The sequence below is a fragment of the Tigriopus californicus genome, chromosome 4, assembly GCF_007210705.1.
Source record: "Tigriopus californicus strain San Diego chromosome 4, Tcal_SD_v2.1, whole genome shotgun sequence".
Lineage (NCBI taxonomy): Eukaryota > Metazoa > Arthropoda > Copepoda > Harpacticoida > Harpacticidae > Tigriopus > Tigriopus californicus.
In genome coordinates, this window is record NC_081443.1 from 1959421 (window position 1) to 1978340 (window position 18920).

The window sequence follows — 18920 nt, forward strand, 5'->3', positions numbered from 1 at the left end:
AGACTCCTTGTTTGAAAGTTGATCCCCCCTCTAAAACCGCTCAATCCACCCAACCGCAGCTTATGTTTGCGGTGGATCCAAAGCTGAGGGCACATTCCACCTAGTTTTGAAGCTGTATTCTGGTTTTGGCGGCCAAGGACAGGCCTACCACGTCAATTCACACACGCTTATCCGTAAGTGAACTTCTTTTCCTCACTTGAAAAAAATTTATGGCCTTCCAGGGTGGCCGAGCGTCGCACCTTGAAAGAGCTTGTAACCCCTTGAACCACAAATTGGTCACTACTATGTCGTCCAAAAGAACACAGTAATACGTTTGAATGAAATCAATGTTTTGATAACAATTCCATGACATTTTACATTCATCCTCGACACGTGCCACAAGGGCAACACCAAAGGCTTTGAGGTTAGGTGTTAGTTCATGTGAATTTCTCGTCCTCCAGTCACCCTGAATGGAACATGCCCGTCTTTTGTGACTAAGCCAAGTCAATGACTATTTAACTCACTTGCTTTGGAGGGGTGCGGTTGACAAATATTACCATTACACTTTTTACCAACGACTAATAGACGCCTTCAAGTACGTCCAAGCATCATATTATTTAATATTGAAGTATTATATAGTCCATTTGTCATTTGTTTATCGCCTTTCCACTGTGGAAAGTGTCTGTTTCTCGTGCAATTCTGTTGGGGTTGCTTGTGTTTTCTCGGCGTTGGTTTGACGGATAGGGCGTGTCATTTTGGTCTTCTGTGAGTCATGCCCTCCCCCATAGTGAGTCGATGGGATGCCATAGAGATGCTGAATGGCGGTATAGCCTCTGCCATTGCCACAGTGTTCACCAATCCGTTGGATTTGCTCAAGACCCGATTGCAAGTGCAAGGCGAAGGGGGCCAAACCATGAAGTACGGAAACACGCCCTTTTCCGCCCTCAAAACTATCGTCAGAGAGGATGGATGGGCGGCACTTCAGCATGGTGTGTCGGCGGCAGTGGCCTACAACTTTATCATCAACAGCGTGCGGCTAGGGTTCTTCGCCTATTGTGACAATAAAGGTTACATGAAGGATGCCCAGGGGCAGACCCATTTGCCCATGGTGTTACTCTGCTCGAGTACGGGTGGAGCCTTGGGAGCGGTGGCCTCCAATCCGTTTTATTTGCTCAAGACCCAGATGCAGACTCAGAGTTGCACGGGTGTAGGCCAACAGCACGGTCATAACGGATTGAGAGACGGGCTGCGGTCTATCTATGCGTCTCGAGGGCTGGCTGGCTTCTATCAGGGTACATATGCCTTGATGATGAGAAATCTAAGCCTTTCATCGGCGCAATTGGTGTCCTTTGCTGCCATTAAAGACGCCATCGAAGACTTAGCGTTATTGCCAGCCAACAGTATGTGGATCTCGTTTGCGGGTGGAGTTCTTTCCGGATTTGTGGTCATCGGGGTGGGTACACCGTTTGACGTGACCTCGGTCCGATTATCCAATCAATCGGTGGACGACAAAGGTCGAGGGAAAACCTACAAGAGTTACACGGATTGCTTTATCAAAGTCTTAAAGCACGAAGGCATCCGAGGGCTTTACAAAGGCGCCATTCCCGCCTATGTACGGAAGGGCCCCCATAACCTTATTCAGTTATTCATATGGGATTATCTGCGGGTTGTGAGCAGAAAAGTGTTACCTGAAGAAGCCAAATAGCCGATGCTAAAGGCTTGTTTGTTATTATTGTAGTGCCAAATCGTGATAATAAAGTTCTAGCTGAATGTAGTTTCATGAGAATAATCCCCAAGCCCCCACAGACTGATTATTTTCGTCCTTACAGGTTCGTTGAGAATGGCTGAGAGGTTCAATGACCAAAATTACAGCAAACTCCGAAAGCATCACCAGGATTTGGGTTTGCCATGGTCTGATCCCATTTTCCCTGCCAATGAGAGCTCGATCGGTCTAGAAAAGGCCAAAGAATTGCCTAGGAACATCGAATGGAAGCGACCGCACGTAAGAAAACGGATCAATCAATTCCATTTGAAGAAGTGATTTCCAGCCACGTTCAACGTTGCAGGAGATTACCAAACAGCCTAGTTTATTCGTGGATGGAGCCTCTGGTCACGATGCCACCCAGGGTAGATTGGGAAACTGTTGGTTTGTGGCAGCCTGTTCAGTTTTGGCTGGCAAAAAGCCCTTATGGGAACGAGTGATACCCGATTGGAAGGATCAAGAATGGTCCGAAGACAATGAATACTCCGGGATCTTTCGCTTTCAATTTTGGCGTTTTGGGAAATGGGTGGAAGTTTGTGTGGATGATCAGCTCCCCACTTACAATGGAGAGCTTTTGTTTTCCCATTCGAAAGACAACAATGAGTTCTGGGGAGCACTGTTAGAAAAGGCTTACGCCAAGTGAGTATATTATTTAAAAACATGCTTCTATACAACTGCCTTACTAAATTCCGAATCCTTAAGATTACACGGAACATATGAGGTTCTGGATGGAGGAAACCTTTCCGACGCTTTGGTGGATTTTACGAGTGGCGTGTCTGAAGTCATTGAGATTGATAGTGAAGTCAATGGATATCGAACAGATGACTTTGAAAAGAAGAAGTGCTTTTTCAAGTCACTTATCACGGAAATGGAAGACCACGCTCTTATGTGTTGTGCGGTCAAGGCTACCTCGTCTGCCGAAATGGAACAAAGGACAGACCTGGGGTTGGTCAAGGGTCATGCTTACGGTATTACGGCCTTGAAGAAAGTTCCTTTGGGAGGAACCAATCTTTCTAACCTGTTCAAGTGAGTTCTTGAACCATGTTTCAGTAGGGTGGAACGGAATTGACGATGTTCATTTTTAGGGGAAGAGAAAAGTTGTACTTGATACGCCTGCAAAATCCTTGGGGCCAAAAAGAGTGGACTGGTCCTTTTGGTGATAAGTAAGGATTGACTAATATGATCGTTAAATAATAAAAGCCTAACATTAATGTGTGCCGTTTGGTGATGGATTGGCAAAATTCAACCCATTTGAAAATCGTGTGAACCAACACTTCCATGCCATTTATTATACATTAATCACGCTGCAGTGAGCTAACAAGTTTTAATTTCACTTTAACCACTTACAAACATAAAATTCCATCCTTTCATCACCAAATGATCCACAGAGATGCTGGCGGCGCTCACTCGGATTATCTGTACTCTTGCTACTCCCTCATCCGACTACTTTCTAGATCTCCGGAATGGTCCAATATCTCTGAAAAAGAACGAGAGAAACTTGGACTGACCTTCGACGATGATGGAGAGTTTTGGTGAGTACATTTCAATAGCTCATCAAGGTGAAGAGTGCCTTGATTTACTGTCATTACCCCGTAGGATGCCGTTTGATGATTTTCTTCACCAATTCACGGATATGTCCATTTGTCGGGTGATCAACACTTCCGTATTTTCCTTCTCCAAAACATGGTGTGAAGAGCAATTGTTCGATTCCTGGAAGAAAAGCGATATCGAGGATCGCGCAGGAGGATGCCTAAACCATCCAGAGACCTTCTTGAACAATCCGCAGTATCGCTTTGATATCTCCAAAGAAGAAGACGAGATAATTGTGCAACTCTCCCAAGAGGATTGCCGAGACAAATTGGTCGAAAAGCGTAAGCTCTTGGTGATTGGCTTTCATATAATGAAAGTGGAAGAGAATCGCAAGTACCGAGTCCACAAGACTCAAGAGGGAATTTGTAATTCTGATTACATCCTGTCCAAGCACATATTCCTTAAGACGACCCTTAAAAAAGGCCGCTACGTCATCATTCCAACCACCCTAAATCCCGGGGAATCCAGGAACTTTCTTCTCAGGATCTTCACGGATTCTGACGCTAATGTTCAGAAACTGGAGAAGCATTTCCCCGTCCCCGCTTGGTGGAAATGTTGTGCCAGTCCACCCACGCTTTTAACCAAAGTGACGGTGAAAGGAGCTTCTGGTTTGCAGAATAGCGACACTTTCTCACGTAAGTGGCATTTTACACCATCAGTATTTTTCTTGTATAAATTCTGCTGAGTTCAATGGAATCCATCTTTTTTCGCTGTCCACAGTGGTTTAAATGCCTTTTTTAAGTTCCACTTTTTATTTTTTTTATGAATTTTTCAAAAAGAAAAATCCACACCTACAAACATTTTCGACCATTTTTTGGAAACTATTAACGGAATTTTGGAACACATTTAGGTAACACTTGAATCGCTACTAGCATGTACCCAAACGAAATGGGGAATAGGCACTGTAGTTTGCTAAATAATCTACTCGTGACAGGCCATGAACGTAACTTCTTTTCCGGACATTATGTGACCTGGGTCACTAATGATACACAAGATTTGGATAGTACTTGCCAAAAATACATTTCGCTTAAAAAATGACCCGGTTGTACCTGAACTCAAATTCCCAGACAACTAATACAAATTTTCAATGACACAAAACTAAAACACTACTTAGATGTAACCGGGACATTTTGGAGCTAAAAGACTTGAAACCAGAACATTAATTCTGAAGTAGTTGAAGAGATCAGGAGCCAATTTGTATTGTAAGTGTGTTCCAAATTCCATCGCAGGTTTTTGAAAACAATTCATCTGAGTTAGAAATCCATTAAGCAATGCAAACAAAGTTCTTCCCTATAGTCTTGTGAGCTTAAAAATGCCTAGATGGGTTTGGATGTTTCCTTAAAAAGTTGTAAACCTTTTTGAACCACCGTATGACCTGATCAAAGCAATTGGTCGAGTTGATTCTGGTGATTTTTATTATTGCTTTTTTTCCAGAATCAGACCCGTATTGCATAGTCAATTGTGAGGGTAAGAAAGTGAGGAGTCTTGTTCGAACCGACGATTTGTCTCCTGAATGGAACTGTAAAGCCATCTTTTTTCGAAAAAATCCCGAAAAGCCTATCAAAATTCAAATATGGAATCATAACCTGGTCATGGACTCGTTCATGGGACAAGCCTTGGCCCTAGCCCCGAATTCGGAACCTTCCACGTTAGTTCTAAATCTTACAGGCAAAGGAAGTAAAAATAGTGAGATCTTACCGGGTCATGTCACTGTCGAGGTGGAAACATATGATGACCTAAAAACGCTTTAAAGCTTGAAAAGACAAAGTTAATCAAACAGAGAGGCCTTTAATTTTTTCTGGACACACCTTGAAAAAATATGTAATCGTGGTGCTTTTGGCAACAAATTCTTCCAAATGAGTGATTCAATTCGTGCCATGACCAGCAAAATTGTAAAGATGTTTGTATTTTTTATTCGTTATACAACTCAAAGAAGAGAAGGCACAAAAAATATATAAAGAATATGTATGTATAAAAAACGGTCAAAAAATAAATAGATTAAATACAATTTCAGGCAAAAGTAAAGACGTGACTTATTAGGGGAGATGTGTTCTAAGATTATGCGCTTTTTTTACATCAATTGATGATGACAAACCATTTTTTTGAGGTGGTTGCATATGGCTTGATTGGTGATCGATTGGTATTATGCGTGTTTCGTGGAGAATTTTCAAGAGTATATTCAGTTTTGTCGGTGAGTGGTGATGTGCTTGATCATGTGAGCCTGAAAAAACACCCAAAATGCGTCAAGTAAAAGAAAGGCTCACTCAACCTCGAAAGGCAAATTTTGTTTTGACTCTCTCGTTGATGTCAACAACTCACCTTTTGTCTAAAGCTCCTGTTGCAAATATTGCAAGTGAATGGTTTCTCTCCAGTGTGAATTTTGAGATGTTGCTTGAAATTAAATCTTTTGCTGTTGATGAGGAGCCCGCACACGGGACAGCATTTGTCATCGCTCCAGTGATCATTCATGTGCAAGTTGAAGTTATCCAAGCCGTCCAATCTAACGTTGCACTTGATGCAGTCCACGGGCCAGTAATCGTTCTGGATCTTGACCTCGTATTCGCTGACCTGTGTCGAGGTTCCAGGCGTAGAGTCGTTGGAAGCATGATCAGAATCTGACAGCTTTCGCTGCTTCAAATCCAATGGCATCATATCATCCTGGACTGGAGGCTCGGGCTTGCGTTTCTTACTTGCAGGCTTCGGCTTGTTGTGGGAGGAATTGATGTTTTCCCTCATGGGAGCGTTCAGTTGTTTGATTTGTTCTATTTTCTCCATCATCTCCAACTGTCGGATCGTTTCCGGATGGATGACATCTATCTTCTTCTTCCACAAGCTAGAGAGCGAGAACGGAAGACTGAAGTCCCCAAGGTTGGGGTAAAAGGCTGGGTTTTGGATACCCAGGCTAATATCTTCCGCATTGTATGCGTTAAGTGATTCCTTTTTCCTGAAACAAGAAGTTCCACACATGAGGAAAGGTTTGTTTCGACCGTGCTTCAAGTAGAAGTCTTACTTTTGAAGGAACTCATTCAGGAGCGCGGGGGGCAATGGGGTGGTTTTTTGTAGAAGTGACTCTAAAACTGGACTCCCATCCCTCTTGACTTGGTTTTGATGGTCTTCGTCTATATGGCTTTCATCGATGGTTAGTTCACCTTCTTCGCGGTCATCTTCTTCATTGTGTTTAAAGAAATCCTGTAAAGGTGGCAATTCAAATTGGTGCGACTATTGTCCTAAAATAGATATTATGCATTTCCAGAAAACACCGGACACTTACGTTGGCAGATTTCCGGATGCAAACTTCGATGTCTTGATCTGTGACAAATGGCAAGACAACGTAACAAGGATGGATGATCTCTCTTTCAAAGAGAAATGGCTCAGTAATGGGCTCATATCGAATATCATCCTCCTCGTCGTCCTCCTCCTCTTCCTCACGAATCCGGATCTCTCCCACCTCGATCTCACTTTTGGGTGTTGAGAGTCTTGGCGGTGGGATGAGTGGTTCTTGGATCTGCTTGAGTTGAGGAGGGATTGGTGGAGGAGTCTGGACCACAAGAGGCTGAGGCACCACCACTTCCTCTTTGATAGGTGGTGGCAGCGTGTCAGTCTCAATTTGAATGTGGTCCTCCTCCGGTGGAGCTTGGAGGCCATTGAGCTTGATCAGCTCATCAGTCTCTTTCTTATGCTTATCTGTAATGTGACGGTAAAGGTCATTCGAGGACTGGCACTCATCGGGACAGAAAAGACAAATGAAGGGCGGTCGCTTCTGATTGTGGCTACAGCGGAAATGCTTCATAAGGTGAGCTTTTTGACGGAATTTGTTAAGACAGAGAACACATTGGTAAGGCCGCGCTCCTGAGTGGGTTCGCATGTGAACGTTGACGTTGGTCTTTGGACTCAAGACCACGCCACAAACTTTACAAATTGAGTTCTTCTTCCTATTGGACCCTGGAGGCTGCGAGGTAAGGACCGCCCCCGAGATCCCGACGTCAGTGGGGTCCACAATTATGGTGTTGTTATTATTGTTCTCATCTCCATCTTCCTCATCCTCGTCGTCGTTATTGTTGTTGTTGTTGCTGTTGTTGCTGCTATTGCTACTATTGTTATTACTATTGTTGTTGGTGTCCTTTGTGACTGTTGGAAAATCCAAGTGGATCTGACGAGAATCATTGGACAGGGAAGCAGAAGGGGTGACAGATGCAGTACAAGAATTCAAGGACGAAGACAAAGAAGTAGAAAGAGAAATGGTTGATAGAGAAATGACAGAGGTGGAAGGCAACGAAGAGGACTTTTCATCTGAAAGCGAAGAAATACCTGAGCTAGTTTGACTCAAATTAGAAAGAGAGTGGGTAAGTCGGGGTAATTGTCCGTCAAGTTTTGCAGTGGTGTCTTCCGCAAGTCCAAGGGCGTCCCGTAAAGATTGCAATCGTTTGTGGAGATTGGGATGCTTTGCCTGAGTATGAGCATCCAAGTTCTCTTGACTCAAGAAGGCCTTGCCACACAGGTCGCAAGTGTGGCTTTGGCCATTTATGTGCACGTTGACAACATGATTGCGAAGACTGCTAGGATTAGGAAACACTTGCTCGCAAACGGAGCAGATGGTGGCATTAGCGTCTGGGCTGCCTTTAGGTACACGTTTCTTGGGCGACATCTTGACCGATTCTTCCAAGATCATATCCACCACGGAGCTTCCTTTCCACTTGTTACCCCCATAATAACTTCCATGGATGACCCTCATATGAGACACATAGCTTTGCTTGTGCTGCAAGACTTTTCCACAATCCTTGCAAGGATAACCATTGCCGTCATTATCTTCGAGAGCAGCTTCAAGGTGACTCGGCAGATTAGTGGAAACCATGCGATTCTCAATGGGAGCATTAGTTTTGGATGCAGGTCCAGGACGCCTCTTGGGTTTGACAATGTTTCCATTGGACACATTTGTGCTGATGGGCTTGATGGTCATCATTGGCGGATCGTCTCCATTTCGAATCTGAATGGGCTTCCCACTATCCAAGTGAGCTGTCGTGATGTGATCCCTCAATTCGACAAAGTCCATGAACTTTTCGCCGCAGCTTGTGCAACTGAAAACGGGCAATTGATGCGAATGCTCCAAGTGAATAAAGAGATCGCTCTTCCTGTGGAACTTCTCCTGACAAGTTTGACAAGAAAAGATCTGAGTTCCTTTGAGTTGGTCAAAATAATGGGTCACAGGTTTGCTTCCGTTCGCCACAACCCTTTCCAAGTTGGCCTTGAAAATTGGATTCGAGGCGTGTTGGATGAGAATTGCTTGCTTATCTTTATTGGATAAACCATCCAAGGAAGCATGGGTGGGAGGCATAGGCGATGGGGTTCCACTTTGTCCACTGGGCTTGGTGATTGATTCCCATTCAGCTTTGGTGAAGTTATTCTCCGAGTATTCTTTGCCGTGGGCTCTCAAGAGATGGACCTTCAAGTTGTATTGACGGGTGAACCCGTGGTGACAGATGGGACACCACACGCATTTCTGGTTGAAACTGTCCACTTGGTGAACATTGTACATGTGATGGTTCTTACTCCTGACGTCGCCAAAGCTAGCTTGGCAAAGGTCACAGTTGTAAAGGGTTTCTGAGGCATGGGTTGAAGTCAGATGGTTGTTGAGGACCTTGGCTTGTTGAAAGACCTCCCGACAAATGTGGCATCGAAAGGGTAGCACGGTATTGACCGTGCCATCAGCATGAAAATTTCGATGAATCTTCATGTGCTCTTTGAGCTTAAGAGTTTTGTTGAAGGTTTGGTCGCACACTTCACAGATCGGACTGACCTCTCCAGTGTGTTTCCTCATATGATCCAAAAGGTACTCCTTCTTCCCAAAAACATGTCCACAAATGTCACAAGCATGCTGAACCTTTCGGGTGTGGATAGGCAAGTGTTTCTTCAAGCTGTTGAGTCCGGAGAATTCTCTCTTGCAAATGCAGCACGAGAAGAAACCGTTATCGTTTTGGCTGACTAGAGTAACATCATTCATATCTGGAACCGAATCTGGTAAAGAAGCAAGATGATAATAAGTGATACATGTAAGGGTGTTATCGAGTCCCAACTCCAATGGGAAGATTATGATTGATCTGTGAGACGGGTAATCCGTTGTAAAACTTACCATATATTTCATATGATCCTGTTCCTCCATGAGGCGAGACCTTGAGATCTTCTGTCTCCGTTGAATTGGACTTCTCACTTCTGGGAGCGGGGGGCTTAGGCTGACCTGCGGAGGTGAGAACCCCGAAAGGTTGCAGATATCTAAAATCCATGCTGTAGGGTGGATTGTTTTCCTCATCCCTCTTGGGCGAGCCCTTACTGGAGGCTGCCACGATCTCCTCGTCGCTGTGAGTTTTTAGATGACCTTCAAGGCCTTTGGCTGCGCCGTAGACGAATCCACACACCTCACACACGTGTTGTTTCTTCAGCTCGTGAACTTTCTTATGCTTTTCGAAGAACTCTTCAAGCTTGAAAGTCCTTGGACACTTGTCACAAGAGAATCCGTGCTCGCCCATGATGATGGAGTATTTTGGTATTTAGATTATGTATGCCTCACTGAATAGGTAGTAGGTATTGTTATGGGTAGAGTATTATGCAGATGTCAGTCATAAGAGTTGCACCCGATCTAGAATGAGAGTGAGGAACAGTTTGGATCAGCCTTTTTCTCCAAGTGTGGGACGAGCGGTTGCTGGTGTTCCAAAATGAGGATCAGATCGGAGCCTACACGTCTCCGTCCAACTCTCTCCACGAGCAATCAACAAGTGCACAATCCTACTTGTTCAGAGCCTGGAGCTCCTCTGGTACTTTTTCCGTCTCTTCCCCCTTCTCTCTCTCTCTCTCTCCCTCGCTCTTTCTCTCTCTCCTCTCCTCTTCTTCCCCTTTCTCCGTTCCTCACGTTGTACGGATCTGCCTGCCACTTGCTCCCACCTCCATCATCCGTCCGTCCGTCCGTCCATCCATCCATTCCTCCTCGGTTCGAGTCGTCTCTACCTTCCTCTCCACAAAAGTATCCAGTGCGAGCTCCGCTCCGCGACTGAAAAAACGACGATGGATGACGGCGGCGCCCGTCTCCTTTCTGGCCGCAAGTTCGTTGTGCGCTGAAGCAATCTGAAGGTTTTTTCGCAACAGAGGAGCTCTCACCGATTTTCTTCCAATGCCACCATCTCTCGTCTCGTCCTCCACCCCGTGCAGAGCGCCCTTCCAATCGAGTGAGTCGTGGAAGTGGTGGTGGTGGTGGTGGTGCTTTGTGGCCACTTCATTTCTTTCGGGAAAGTGGCTGGCTCCCTTGACTCCCAGGTCTCTGGGCAGAAATTGAGAACAAGAGCTTGCCGTTGTCGGAAATTCAAGTCCATCCATCTACGAGTGCTACAAGTAGTAGTGGTAGTAGTAATAGAAGTAGTCTTAGTATGATAGCAGTAGTACTATCCATCCCAGACCGTCGCCCACCACCACCCACCCGCCTACCGACTGTCTTGCTCTTCGGTTCGATCATGTGTCCGTCCACTCTGTAGGTCGGTCGAACGTTCTCTTGGATAGATGAAGATTGCTCTTAGGCGCTCTCTAGTCGGTCGTTCTCTTTCTTGCCGTAGTTGTTGGCCTCTAAAAGCCATCTTTCCTTGCTCTATAAGTTCTGTAAGCCCCGGCCCCGGAGTACTGTTCGCTGAGACACCACCACGTATTTGTATGTACTACTCCTTCTCCATTGGAATGGCCAGCTCTAGAGGATTTGTTCGAAAAGCCAGCTTGCCACCTGATGATCGTGACGAGAAGCCCGGAGTGGTGCCAAACCTTGAAATGGGCAGCCCTCTCACAAACAGGCTGCCACGGTTCAAATGGCAGGGCTTCCTTCTTCTTTTTCTCCTCCTCCTCCTCCTCCTCCTCCCTTGCCTTGGATTTTTTGAAAGTGACTTCGGAGGTTTGTAAAAGTCTTGGAGGAGACAGCTACAACCAGATGGATGCCCTTCAGAAAGTCTCGCTTCAGGTAACCTACTTTTGGAGCTGGGAGTATTGGAAGATTCCTTCCAAAGAGCCCCTCTCATTCACTTTGTTGGAATTAGCTTACAGTATGAAATTGAAATGCAAAAATACCTTACACTTGTGGATCCCGTCACATGGGTTTAAATTCCAGATTTGAACTCTGGAACCAAAACTGTCAAAAATACACGTATATGTTGTTTTTAAAATAATGCCTAACAACAAATTGAAACTTGTGACTTTGAACATTATTTTAACTTTTGTAATGCTTCAGACAAAAAGCTAAACTTAACAGAAAAATAACAGCCAACAACAACTGTGTTGCGAGGGACTTTGTCTCATTAAGATAAAAGAGTTCGAATATATTAAATGGATTATCATTTATTTCCTAATAGATCATTATAAGTATTGCTATTTTTCTAGGAATGATCATTAGCGCGAATGAGGGGAGACCCATGCTAAGACTGAAGCCGAAAAATTAGATCTAAGAGTGTGGGATGAATAAAACAAAGTTAATTAAAACGTGACCTCGGACTTAAAAGTGGGAAGCTTTCAAAGAATCTCAGACATTGTATGTAGTGTTGAGAAGCATACATTATTCAGATCTTTGACATTGACACTAGAAATTGGAGAAAAAAAAGTTCCCTATGGGTTACATTTTACTACTCGGTTTCATTCGTCTATTCAAAACAAACACAACCCCAAATTAGAAAAACCCAATGAGCCGACATAGGCCATGTTGTGTTTGAAACAGAACACATCAGATGGTAATCCAGGCAAATCCTAGACCTGAATTTGTAGATTGCGCAATCTGTCGGATTTCTCAACCTCATTTCGTCCTTTCTCTCCACACATGCGTGCATGCCTCTCTCGCTCTCTTTCTCTTTCGCCTTTTCTCCCTCGTGTTTTCTTTTTTCATTCACCTCCTGTGTCTCCATGGAGCTAAGGTTCCCTTTAAAGTTAAAATCCGTATTTTAAATCCACAATTGCCACTTTCTCAAGCCCTCTCCGCTTACAAGCTAGAACTACCAACTAGCAAGCTCCACCACCTTCTTCCTCTTCATTCCTCCCTCCTCTCCTTGCCGTCTCCACAAAGAAGTCCTCGATCGTTGGCTGCTCAACTGTGGAGCACATAGTACTTCATGGAGGAAACACAAAACCAAGCCATGGCCTGAACCGTGAGCGAATCGCAAGAGGGAGGAATAGCAATTTTTTCTAGGAGAGAGTCCAACAGGTCTTTTTACTCTTTGGTTTGGAGAATAAATACTCGTTCCTGTGAGGCTAGGTTTTATATCAACCACTTCCCGAAAAACCCACCAAAGGGAGTATCGAACCTTCCCTCCTCATGTTTCACGAGGTGGTTCTTCAAGGGACCATTTTAGCCTCTAATTCAAATTACAAGAACAAGTGTGTAGAGAAAGTCACTTTTTTCATGGATTCCAAAGTGAAATTAAACGATTTAAAGGGGTCTCGTTTTTCATTCTGACATACACAACTACACTTGCATACACCTGTTGGTTGAGAAACCCGAAGCGCTCCAGGTTTTGTTGGCCTAATGTGAGTCGACAAACACATTCAAACGCGCCGGAAAGATTGCTTCGACATTGTTTTTTTTTGGCCAGAGCATTCAAAGAAGACTCTCCTACGTGGAAGAATAGCCTAGCTTCCTCTGGCACTCACTAGTACCACCAGTCCACCATGGTGATGATCATGCTTCTTCCTGACTTACAAGGACATTTCTCAAGCACCAACCTAAGCAAGGAGTAAGTAAAGCAAGCTACCATGTCGGCTTGCTAGAACAGAACAGCACATCCACCTAGGAAAGGTAACATTTTTCCAGCGCAACTTGCTTCACATAGCCAACAAGCGTTTCAATCGTGACAGTCATAGACATTCAATCACCTCCAAAGAGTAGAAACGATCTCCTCTACTAAAATCATTCGATCTCTCACATCAAATCAGGCAAATACCGAGGGGCAAACTGACTCACAATTCCATGATATAATGAAAGCCCAATGAACCTTTCATCTAGATTTTCAATCATGTCTGTGGCTAATTCCTCCGTCTGAGTCGACCGCTGGGAAGAAAATCAAGGCCTCTTTACGAAATCGCCTGCTTGCTTTTGGTAGGAACGAAACCACAGGAGGATAGGTGGATGGATAGCCAGACATGAATGATGATGATAACGTCGAAGCAAAAGCGAAGGCGGAGGAGGAGGAGGAGGAGGCTTCTGCAATACGACTACTTCTACCACCGCTCGCTGACACATATACACACGACACACACACACACTTGTTACGCAGACCAATGCCAGCTTTAGTGGAGTTGGCATTTGGCCCTGAGATCGGGAAGAAAATACTATTATCTCAGCCATTCTGGATGGTTGCTTCTCCTCCTGTAACCTGCTGCTGAACACCGCTCTGTCTATAGATTAGGAAGAGGTGAAGTTAATGTTCTCCTGGTGATGTTAGAAGGTCTAGGACACACACACACACGCACACTCGCTAGCATATGTGTGGATGGTGTTGGTTGAAAGACTAGCTTTTAACAGTAGGCATTCTTGAAATCAAATAAAAAACAAAGAAACACGTAGAGAGTCAGAAGAACAGACGACTTTTGGTGGGAAGGAAAAACCTGGTTTCACTCGGGAATCTAGTTGCACGCACACACGTCACTCACACACACATACACATCTACTCATTCAAGGTCATTCAGTAATCTTCCCAGATGAAAAGAAAATGTTCGTTTGGGGCCTTTCATCGACGAATGAGAGTCCAAGATGGCCTCTTGTACACAAGTGTATGCTCGCGTCTTTCTTTTTTGGGGTGGTGTGAAATTTCAGATGCCTAATCCAGGCCACAAGCGTCTATTTTGACTCGATTTTGACAACAGCTAAAAAGCAAAGACTGACCTCGTTGTTGATGTTGGCATCCATCGAAGTCTTCATATCCATTTGCAACTTTGATCAGCCATATCCGAACAGCTTAAAACAATGAAAGACTCGCTATTTCCCTCGCAAGGACCAAGGATGATTAGACTAAAGGTTTGTTGACGATCATCCGCCCGACATGCCAGCCCTTGATTGCTTTGTCCGCAATAATTCGCCTGCAAACCGGAAATTCTGATATTTTTTCTCACACAAGGATCTCCTTGGCTTGCTTGGGAAATCATTTTTCTAGGAGGCATCTCATTCCGTGCAACAATGTCACACAGTCCTATCAAGTCTCATCTCTCCCATGTCTGTCTCCCTCTATCACTTCCTCCATCCACCACACTCCACACTCGAAATGGTGAACGTCAAGCTTCTCTTCTTTTTTTTGTCACACGAACGGCAACTTTTAACGAAGGGACGAGCCCATTATCCAATTGAAAAGCCCTCTGCGGGAGGACAACACGGTCATGATGATGATTATGGTGATTGGAGCCGAGATAGCCGAGTGATCTTGGGACGACGGCTTGCTCAAATCAACTCGGAACACGAGTCACCAATTACGTGGTACTTGGGAGTAGAAATTCAAACCCGAGAGCGCGGTGGGTTTCCGATGGGAAATTGGTCCACCAAACAAGTTGCTCTTTGTGGAGTCATTTAGGACCCAAGGAAAGGAGACCGTTCAGTTGCCTGGGTGCGAGCCTGGAGCATATACTGTATGTAACTGTATGTACCTCTCTCTTGGGACATTCTTGAATTTGGATTTTTGTTTGCAACATTCTAAGGTACATATATTATGCATGTACAGAATGGATTTGTTGGACTCAAAAATAAAAACTGTTCCATTTTTGGTAATCTTAATTTTGGGCCAACCGGTTTTGATATGATTTAAATTGCAACATATCATCTTATTTTAGCTGCTCAGCTTGTTAATGAAGTAAGATTCATATATTACCTTCTATCCGTGTTTGCAAAGAAGTTCATCTCTAGCTCGTTCCATGAAAAATCATCCCTTTAGTAGAATATGATCCCAGAATTATCTAGTTGGACCACTGATTGCTCTTCACAAACACATGACTGGAGGAAAATGCGGTGCCAGCAAATCGCATGTGGTTAAGTGGGACATAAATTGGGGTTCAAACTAGGAGTGGGAACCAGTTGAGCGTCCCTTGGAATCTGTTTGGAACAAAAACGCATCTAGCTCACCCATCTCTCATGAGATGTCACTCACGACTAAAAATAATTGGACACCAATAGGGATCCCATGTCTCGAAGGCTTTTTTGGAATGGGAAGTTTGAATGTTGTTTGGAACCTCATTAAACACGCTCTCTCCCACCCTTGAAAGTGTGCACGCCTATTTTCTGTTTGGTGGGACAGCAGGGAGAGAACTACAAGTGAGTTATCGTGTAATTTTATCACTAAAATGGGAGGAGGAGGATGATCATGAATTGCTCTCACTTGTTCATCCATGACTAGCTTTTAGGGTGGGCCGAGCTTTTGTCCGCTATTCCAAATGAACTCTGCGTTTGTACGGACAATGTGTACATGCCCATTTCCGGTCGTAAACAGCATCCATTCTCATTGGAGAGCTCGGGTTTTAGATTTTGTCGATGATCAGGGACGATATTATTACTACAACTCCTCTTCGTCCTCTCCTCCGCTGCTGTATGTACGTGGTTAAAGCTGAACAACAAAATCTCATGAGACCCCTATTCCAAGCTGGGTGACCTCAATTCTTTTGACAGGCACACACTGCACATCCGTACTCGGAGTATGTAGTATACATACTCCTCACTCTCATATCCAGAGAGAAAGAGAGAGAGACCGAGTGAGAGCGACGCCTGCTTTGTCCGTGTTCATGCATGGCATGAGCATTCCATAAGCTCAGATGATTCCTCTCCAAAATGCAACAGCTCTCTTTTTCCTCATCTCTTCTCGCCTCTCGAGTCTCGACCACACAACACAACAAGCGCACTGGACGAAATTGTAATTGGATTGAAAAGCAAGCATGAATTCAACATTTTTCCACAATCACCTGCTCAGACAATCGTCCAAGGGATGTCAGGTCTTATCTAAAGGCCGCCCATGCTCCGCATAATGTGATAGTTGTGGTGCATACCCTCGAGTTACGTGAGCTAGTATGAACAGATTTACCATAAGGGTTTTGGAATATGAGCCTCCATTCTACTTGCAATCGCTCCTTGGACCAATATCTTCCCTGCTTGAGAAAGAGGACATCGCAAAATTCCCCATTTGAGCATTCATATTTGTCAGTGAATAAATACTGCGTAGATCCCAATCAAGTTTAGAGGCTAGTAGGGTATCGAGGGATCTTCGCCAGAGGAAAGCCAGTTAGCAGCTTCCCAAATGGCTTGAGGGTGTGGTGCAGGGTACGATGTATGATCCTCGGACAAAGGCACCTCGAATCATTCACGAAAGGGGCCAATGCTCCCTGGATCTCGTTTAGCTTAAGGACGGTGTGCTAGTATTAGTAATTGCTTTTTTGGAAGCTCGAAGAGGCTTGGGAAATGGGGAAAGAAATTCTCTTTGTGTTCCCCTTCCAATGAGGACCGATGGCTGTGGAGGAGACCGGGGGGAAAATAGGGAGATCTCACGAATTTCGCTCCCACCCTGATACTGATGATTATTGACTTGTTTTCCCCTTGAGAAAGCTTCGCGGGAATGGAATTCGCATCATTTTCCACCACAAACAAACGAGATATTGAAATAGAGACCCAGTTCTGGCAAACATCCCAACTCATCATTTGCCTATCTAACCCAATGATAAGCTCAGAGCTTTCTTCACCCATAAGATCGATGTGGATGGAAGATGAATCTCTGTCGTTCAATCTAGGTGCTCAAAAGTTTGATTTAAAGACCAGATTTTTAAATGCCCTAGAAAACTCCTCCCGAGCCTTTGGAGAGAAACGGAATTTTAGAAAAGAAGTGAAAGGTGAAAGTTTCGTGGTAGTTCTCGGGGCTCTGAATGTCTCTCTCCCTCGGTCTCTGCTCACTCACAGTCACAAGGAGCGTGTGCTAATGGTCTAGGGTATATGAAAATCTCTCTCACTTCTTCTTCCTCCTCCTCCTCCAATGGAGTTTCTCCCTAAGTTGAGCAAGAGTCACAAGGTGGCTGGACGGAAACTTTCCTTGAAGAACGCCATCCTGTGCTGTGTCCGAGCTAACAGGTAGGTAGCCCGTTCAGCTTAGGGGAGACATGTGAAAAGGGGGGAGAGATTCTTTGAAAGGAGAATTTCAGTTGGTGGTGGCTCGGCGAAATGCTGGATTCTCCAACCACTCGAGGGTTGTTAGGCCATAAGTTTGGTCCGAACAATTACTTGCTAACAATTTAAAGAGCGATCAAGCCTGACGAATTGGACAGTTAAATGGGAATGGCTAAGATTGGGACAGCAGGGAGCAAAGGTCACGCACCCTTGCAGCCTTGCTCAGCACAGCCATGAGACAACTCTTCTAGGAATATGTTCGCTCCGTTACCCATACATGCACATTGTGAAATGCTTACTAAACCGAATTCTTATCGCAAACTCGCAGAGACAGGATGAGAAACAAGTTTTGAGAGAGAAAGCCTTGATCTCGTCAATTTCGGAGTCATGAAACATGCCCCTCTTTAACACAGAAAACTACACAAATATTGAATCCTGCACGTACCTGAGGCTGGAGTTCCACAAGGAAAAAAACTCAGACCATGTGATCTCGGCTCTTTGAGAAAGCTTTCACTATGTTTAATGTCGACTTTGCCCGAATCAAGCTGGCAGGATGTGGGTGAATAATGAAACACAAAGAATTGCTGTTTCGTGTGACTTCGAATGAGGGGCTTACTAAATCGGACTCCTCTGTCTTCCCTCAGGCGTGAGAGCCCTCCTGGGCAAAGCTCGACGAATTCAACAGTTCTTGTGATAGCACTTTTTTCAGGACGCCCATGATTGCTCAAGCAAAGGTACCTTTGGCTACGAGTTAGTACACCGAACCTTGTTCTTCAAAGAAGCTGCTGTTCGTCAAGAAGAAGAGGGGAGCGTTACTGCCGAAGCCAAGGCTGTTCACAGTTGTACGAAAGTCGCTTTTTGTTTACGAGACAAAATCTAGATTAGGTTTTGCGAATAAAGTCGGATGTTTTTGAAGATAATTGTAGTATTGCAGGGCTTTACACAAGGATATTTCAATAGGGCTAGAAAGGGTGTAAGTATTTTTTTTTAAATTACATCAATCACTTTAGGGACTATTTTTCATGGAATCTCCTCTATAGCTTATTTAATGTTGTATGAGGCTTTAGGGGATGTGTTATGTTTTCACAGCTATTGTCTCAGATAATCTTTCTTGCGAGTATGGTACTATGCCCACACGAAATCACTCTGTAAATATTATTCGTAATGTTTGCTTTAATACAACATTATGTGTGCAATAAAAATATACCTTAGAGTACATAAATCCCAAAATGCTTACATTACTTTGCTCCCTTTGTTCCAAGGAACAGGATTATGAAACAAGCTTATGGTGCCTGTGAACAAGTGTGTTGTTTCACCCACTTGAACAATCATTCGGAGAGGCCAGCCCAAGGCTGCTGTGAAGGAGAGAGTCGCAAAGAACGACCGAACAATCACTTGAGGCGCCCTTCTTCAGAGCATTGGGAGTTGAACCGGGACTGTTGCTCCTACTTCAGC

General features: G+C 44.5%; 3 protein-coding genes across 4 annotated transcripts; 2 read left to right on the forward strand and 1 right to left on the reverse strand.

The window, feature by feature from the left end:
• Positions 1-427: 427 nt before the first annotated feature.
• LOC131878782 (calpain-5-like) lies at positions 428-5339 on the forward strand. Of its 2 annotated transcripts, none has more exons than XM_059224902.1 (8): positions 428-574; positions 1809-1981; positions 2046-2380; positions 2444-2767; positions 2827-2904; positions 3130-3273; positions 3338-3966; positions 4766-5339. In XM_059224902.1, exons 2-8 carry the CDS (start codon positions 1820-1822, stop codon positions 5080-5082), a joined length of 1989 nt encoding a protein of 662 aa, XP_059080885.1. In that variant the 5' UTR covers positions 428-574; positions 1809-1819; the 3' UTR covers positions 5083-5339. The 2 variants fall into 2 exon arrangements, with proteins under 2 accessions (XP_059080885.1, XP_059080886.1); XM_059224903.1 differs by having other exon boundaries at positions 3196-3273.
• Positions 581-1808, forward strand: LOC131878784 (solute carrier family 25 member 35-like). Its single transcript, XM_059224906.1, has one exon. The coding sequence runs from the start codon at positions 752-754 to the stop codon at positions 1682-1684; it is 933 nt and encodes a 310-aa protein (XP_059080889.1). The 5' UTR covers positions 581-751; the 3' UTR covers positions 1685-1808.
• LOC131878781 (zinc finger protein Xfin-like) lies at positions 5218-18209 on the reverse strand. The gene is made up of 7 exons (XM_059224901.1): positions 17911-18209; positions 9459-9962; positions 7640-9343; positions 6603-7015; positions 6342-6520; positions 5651-6275; positions 5218-5552 (listed from the first exon to the last, which is right to left on the reverse strand). The coding sequence occupies exons 2-7, from the start codon at positions 9850-9852 to the stop codon at positions 5511-5513; spliced, it is 3357 nt and encodes a 1118-aa protein (XP_059080884.1). The 5' UTR covers positions 9853-9962; positions 17911-18209; the 3' UTR covers positions 5218-5510.
• Between the last annotated feature and the right edge of the window lie 711 nt (positions 18210-18920).

Coding starts and splice junctions, on each gene's coding strand:
- LOC131878782 (XM_059224902.1), top strand. CDS start 1,820: ATGGCTGAGAGGTTCAATGACCAAAATTACAGCAAACTCCGAAAGCAT. Junction 2,381..2,443: donor TTAGAAAAGGCTTACGCCAA/GTGAGTATATTA, acceptor CGAATCCTTAAG/ATTACACGGAACATATGAGG. Junction 2,768..2,826: donor AATCTTTCTAACCTGTTCAA/GTGAGTTCTTGA, acceptor GTTCATTTTTAG/GGGAAGAGAAAAGTTGTACT.
- LOC131878781 (XM_059224901.1), bottom strand. CDS start 9,852: ATGGGCGAGCACGGATTCTCTTGTGACAAGTGTCCAAGGACTTTCAAG. Junction 7,016..7,639: donor TTTGAGTCAAACTAGCTCAG/GTATTTCTTCGC, acceptor GTCACATTACAG/ATAAGCATAAGAAAGAGACT. Junction 6,276..6,341: donor CTGAATGAGTTCCTTCAAAA/GTAAGACTTCTA, acceptor TTCTTGTTTCAG/GAAAAAGGAATCACTTAACG.
- LOC131878784 (XM_059224906.1), top strand. CDS start 752: ATGCCCTCCCCCATAGTGAGTCGATGGGATGCCATAGAGATGCTGAAT.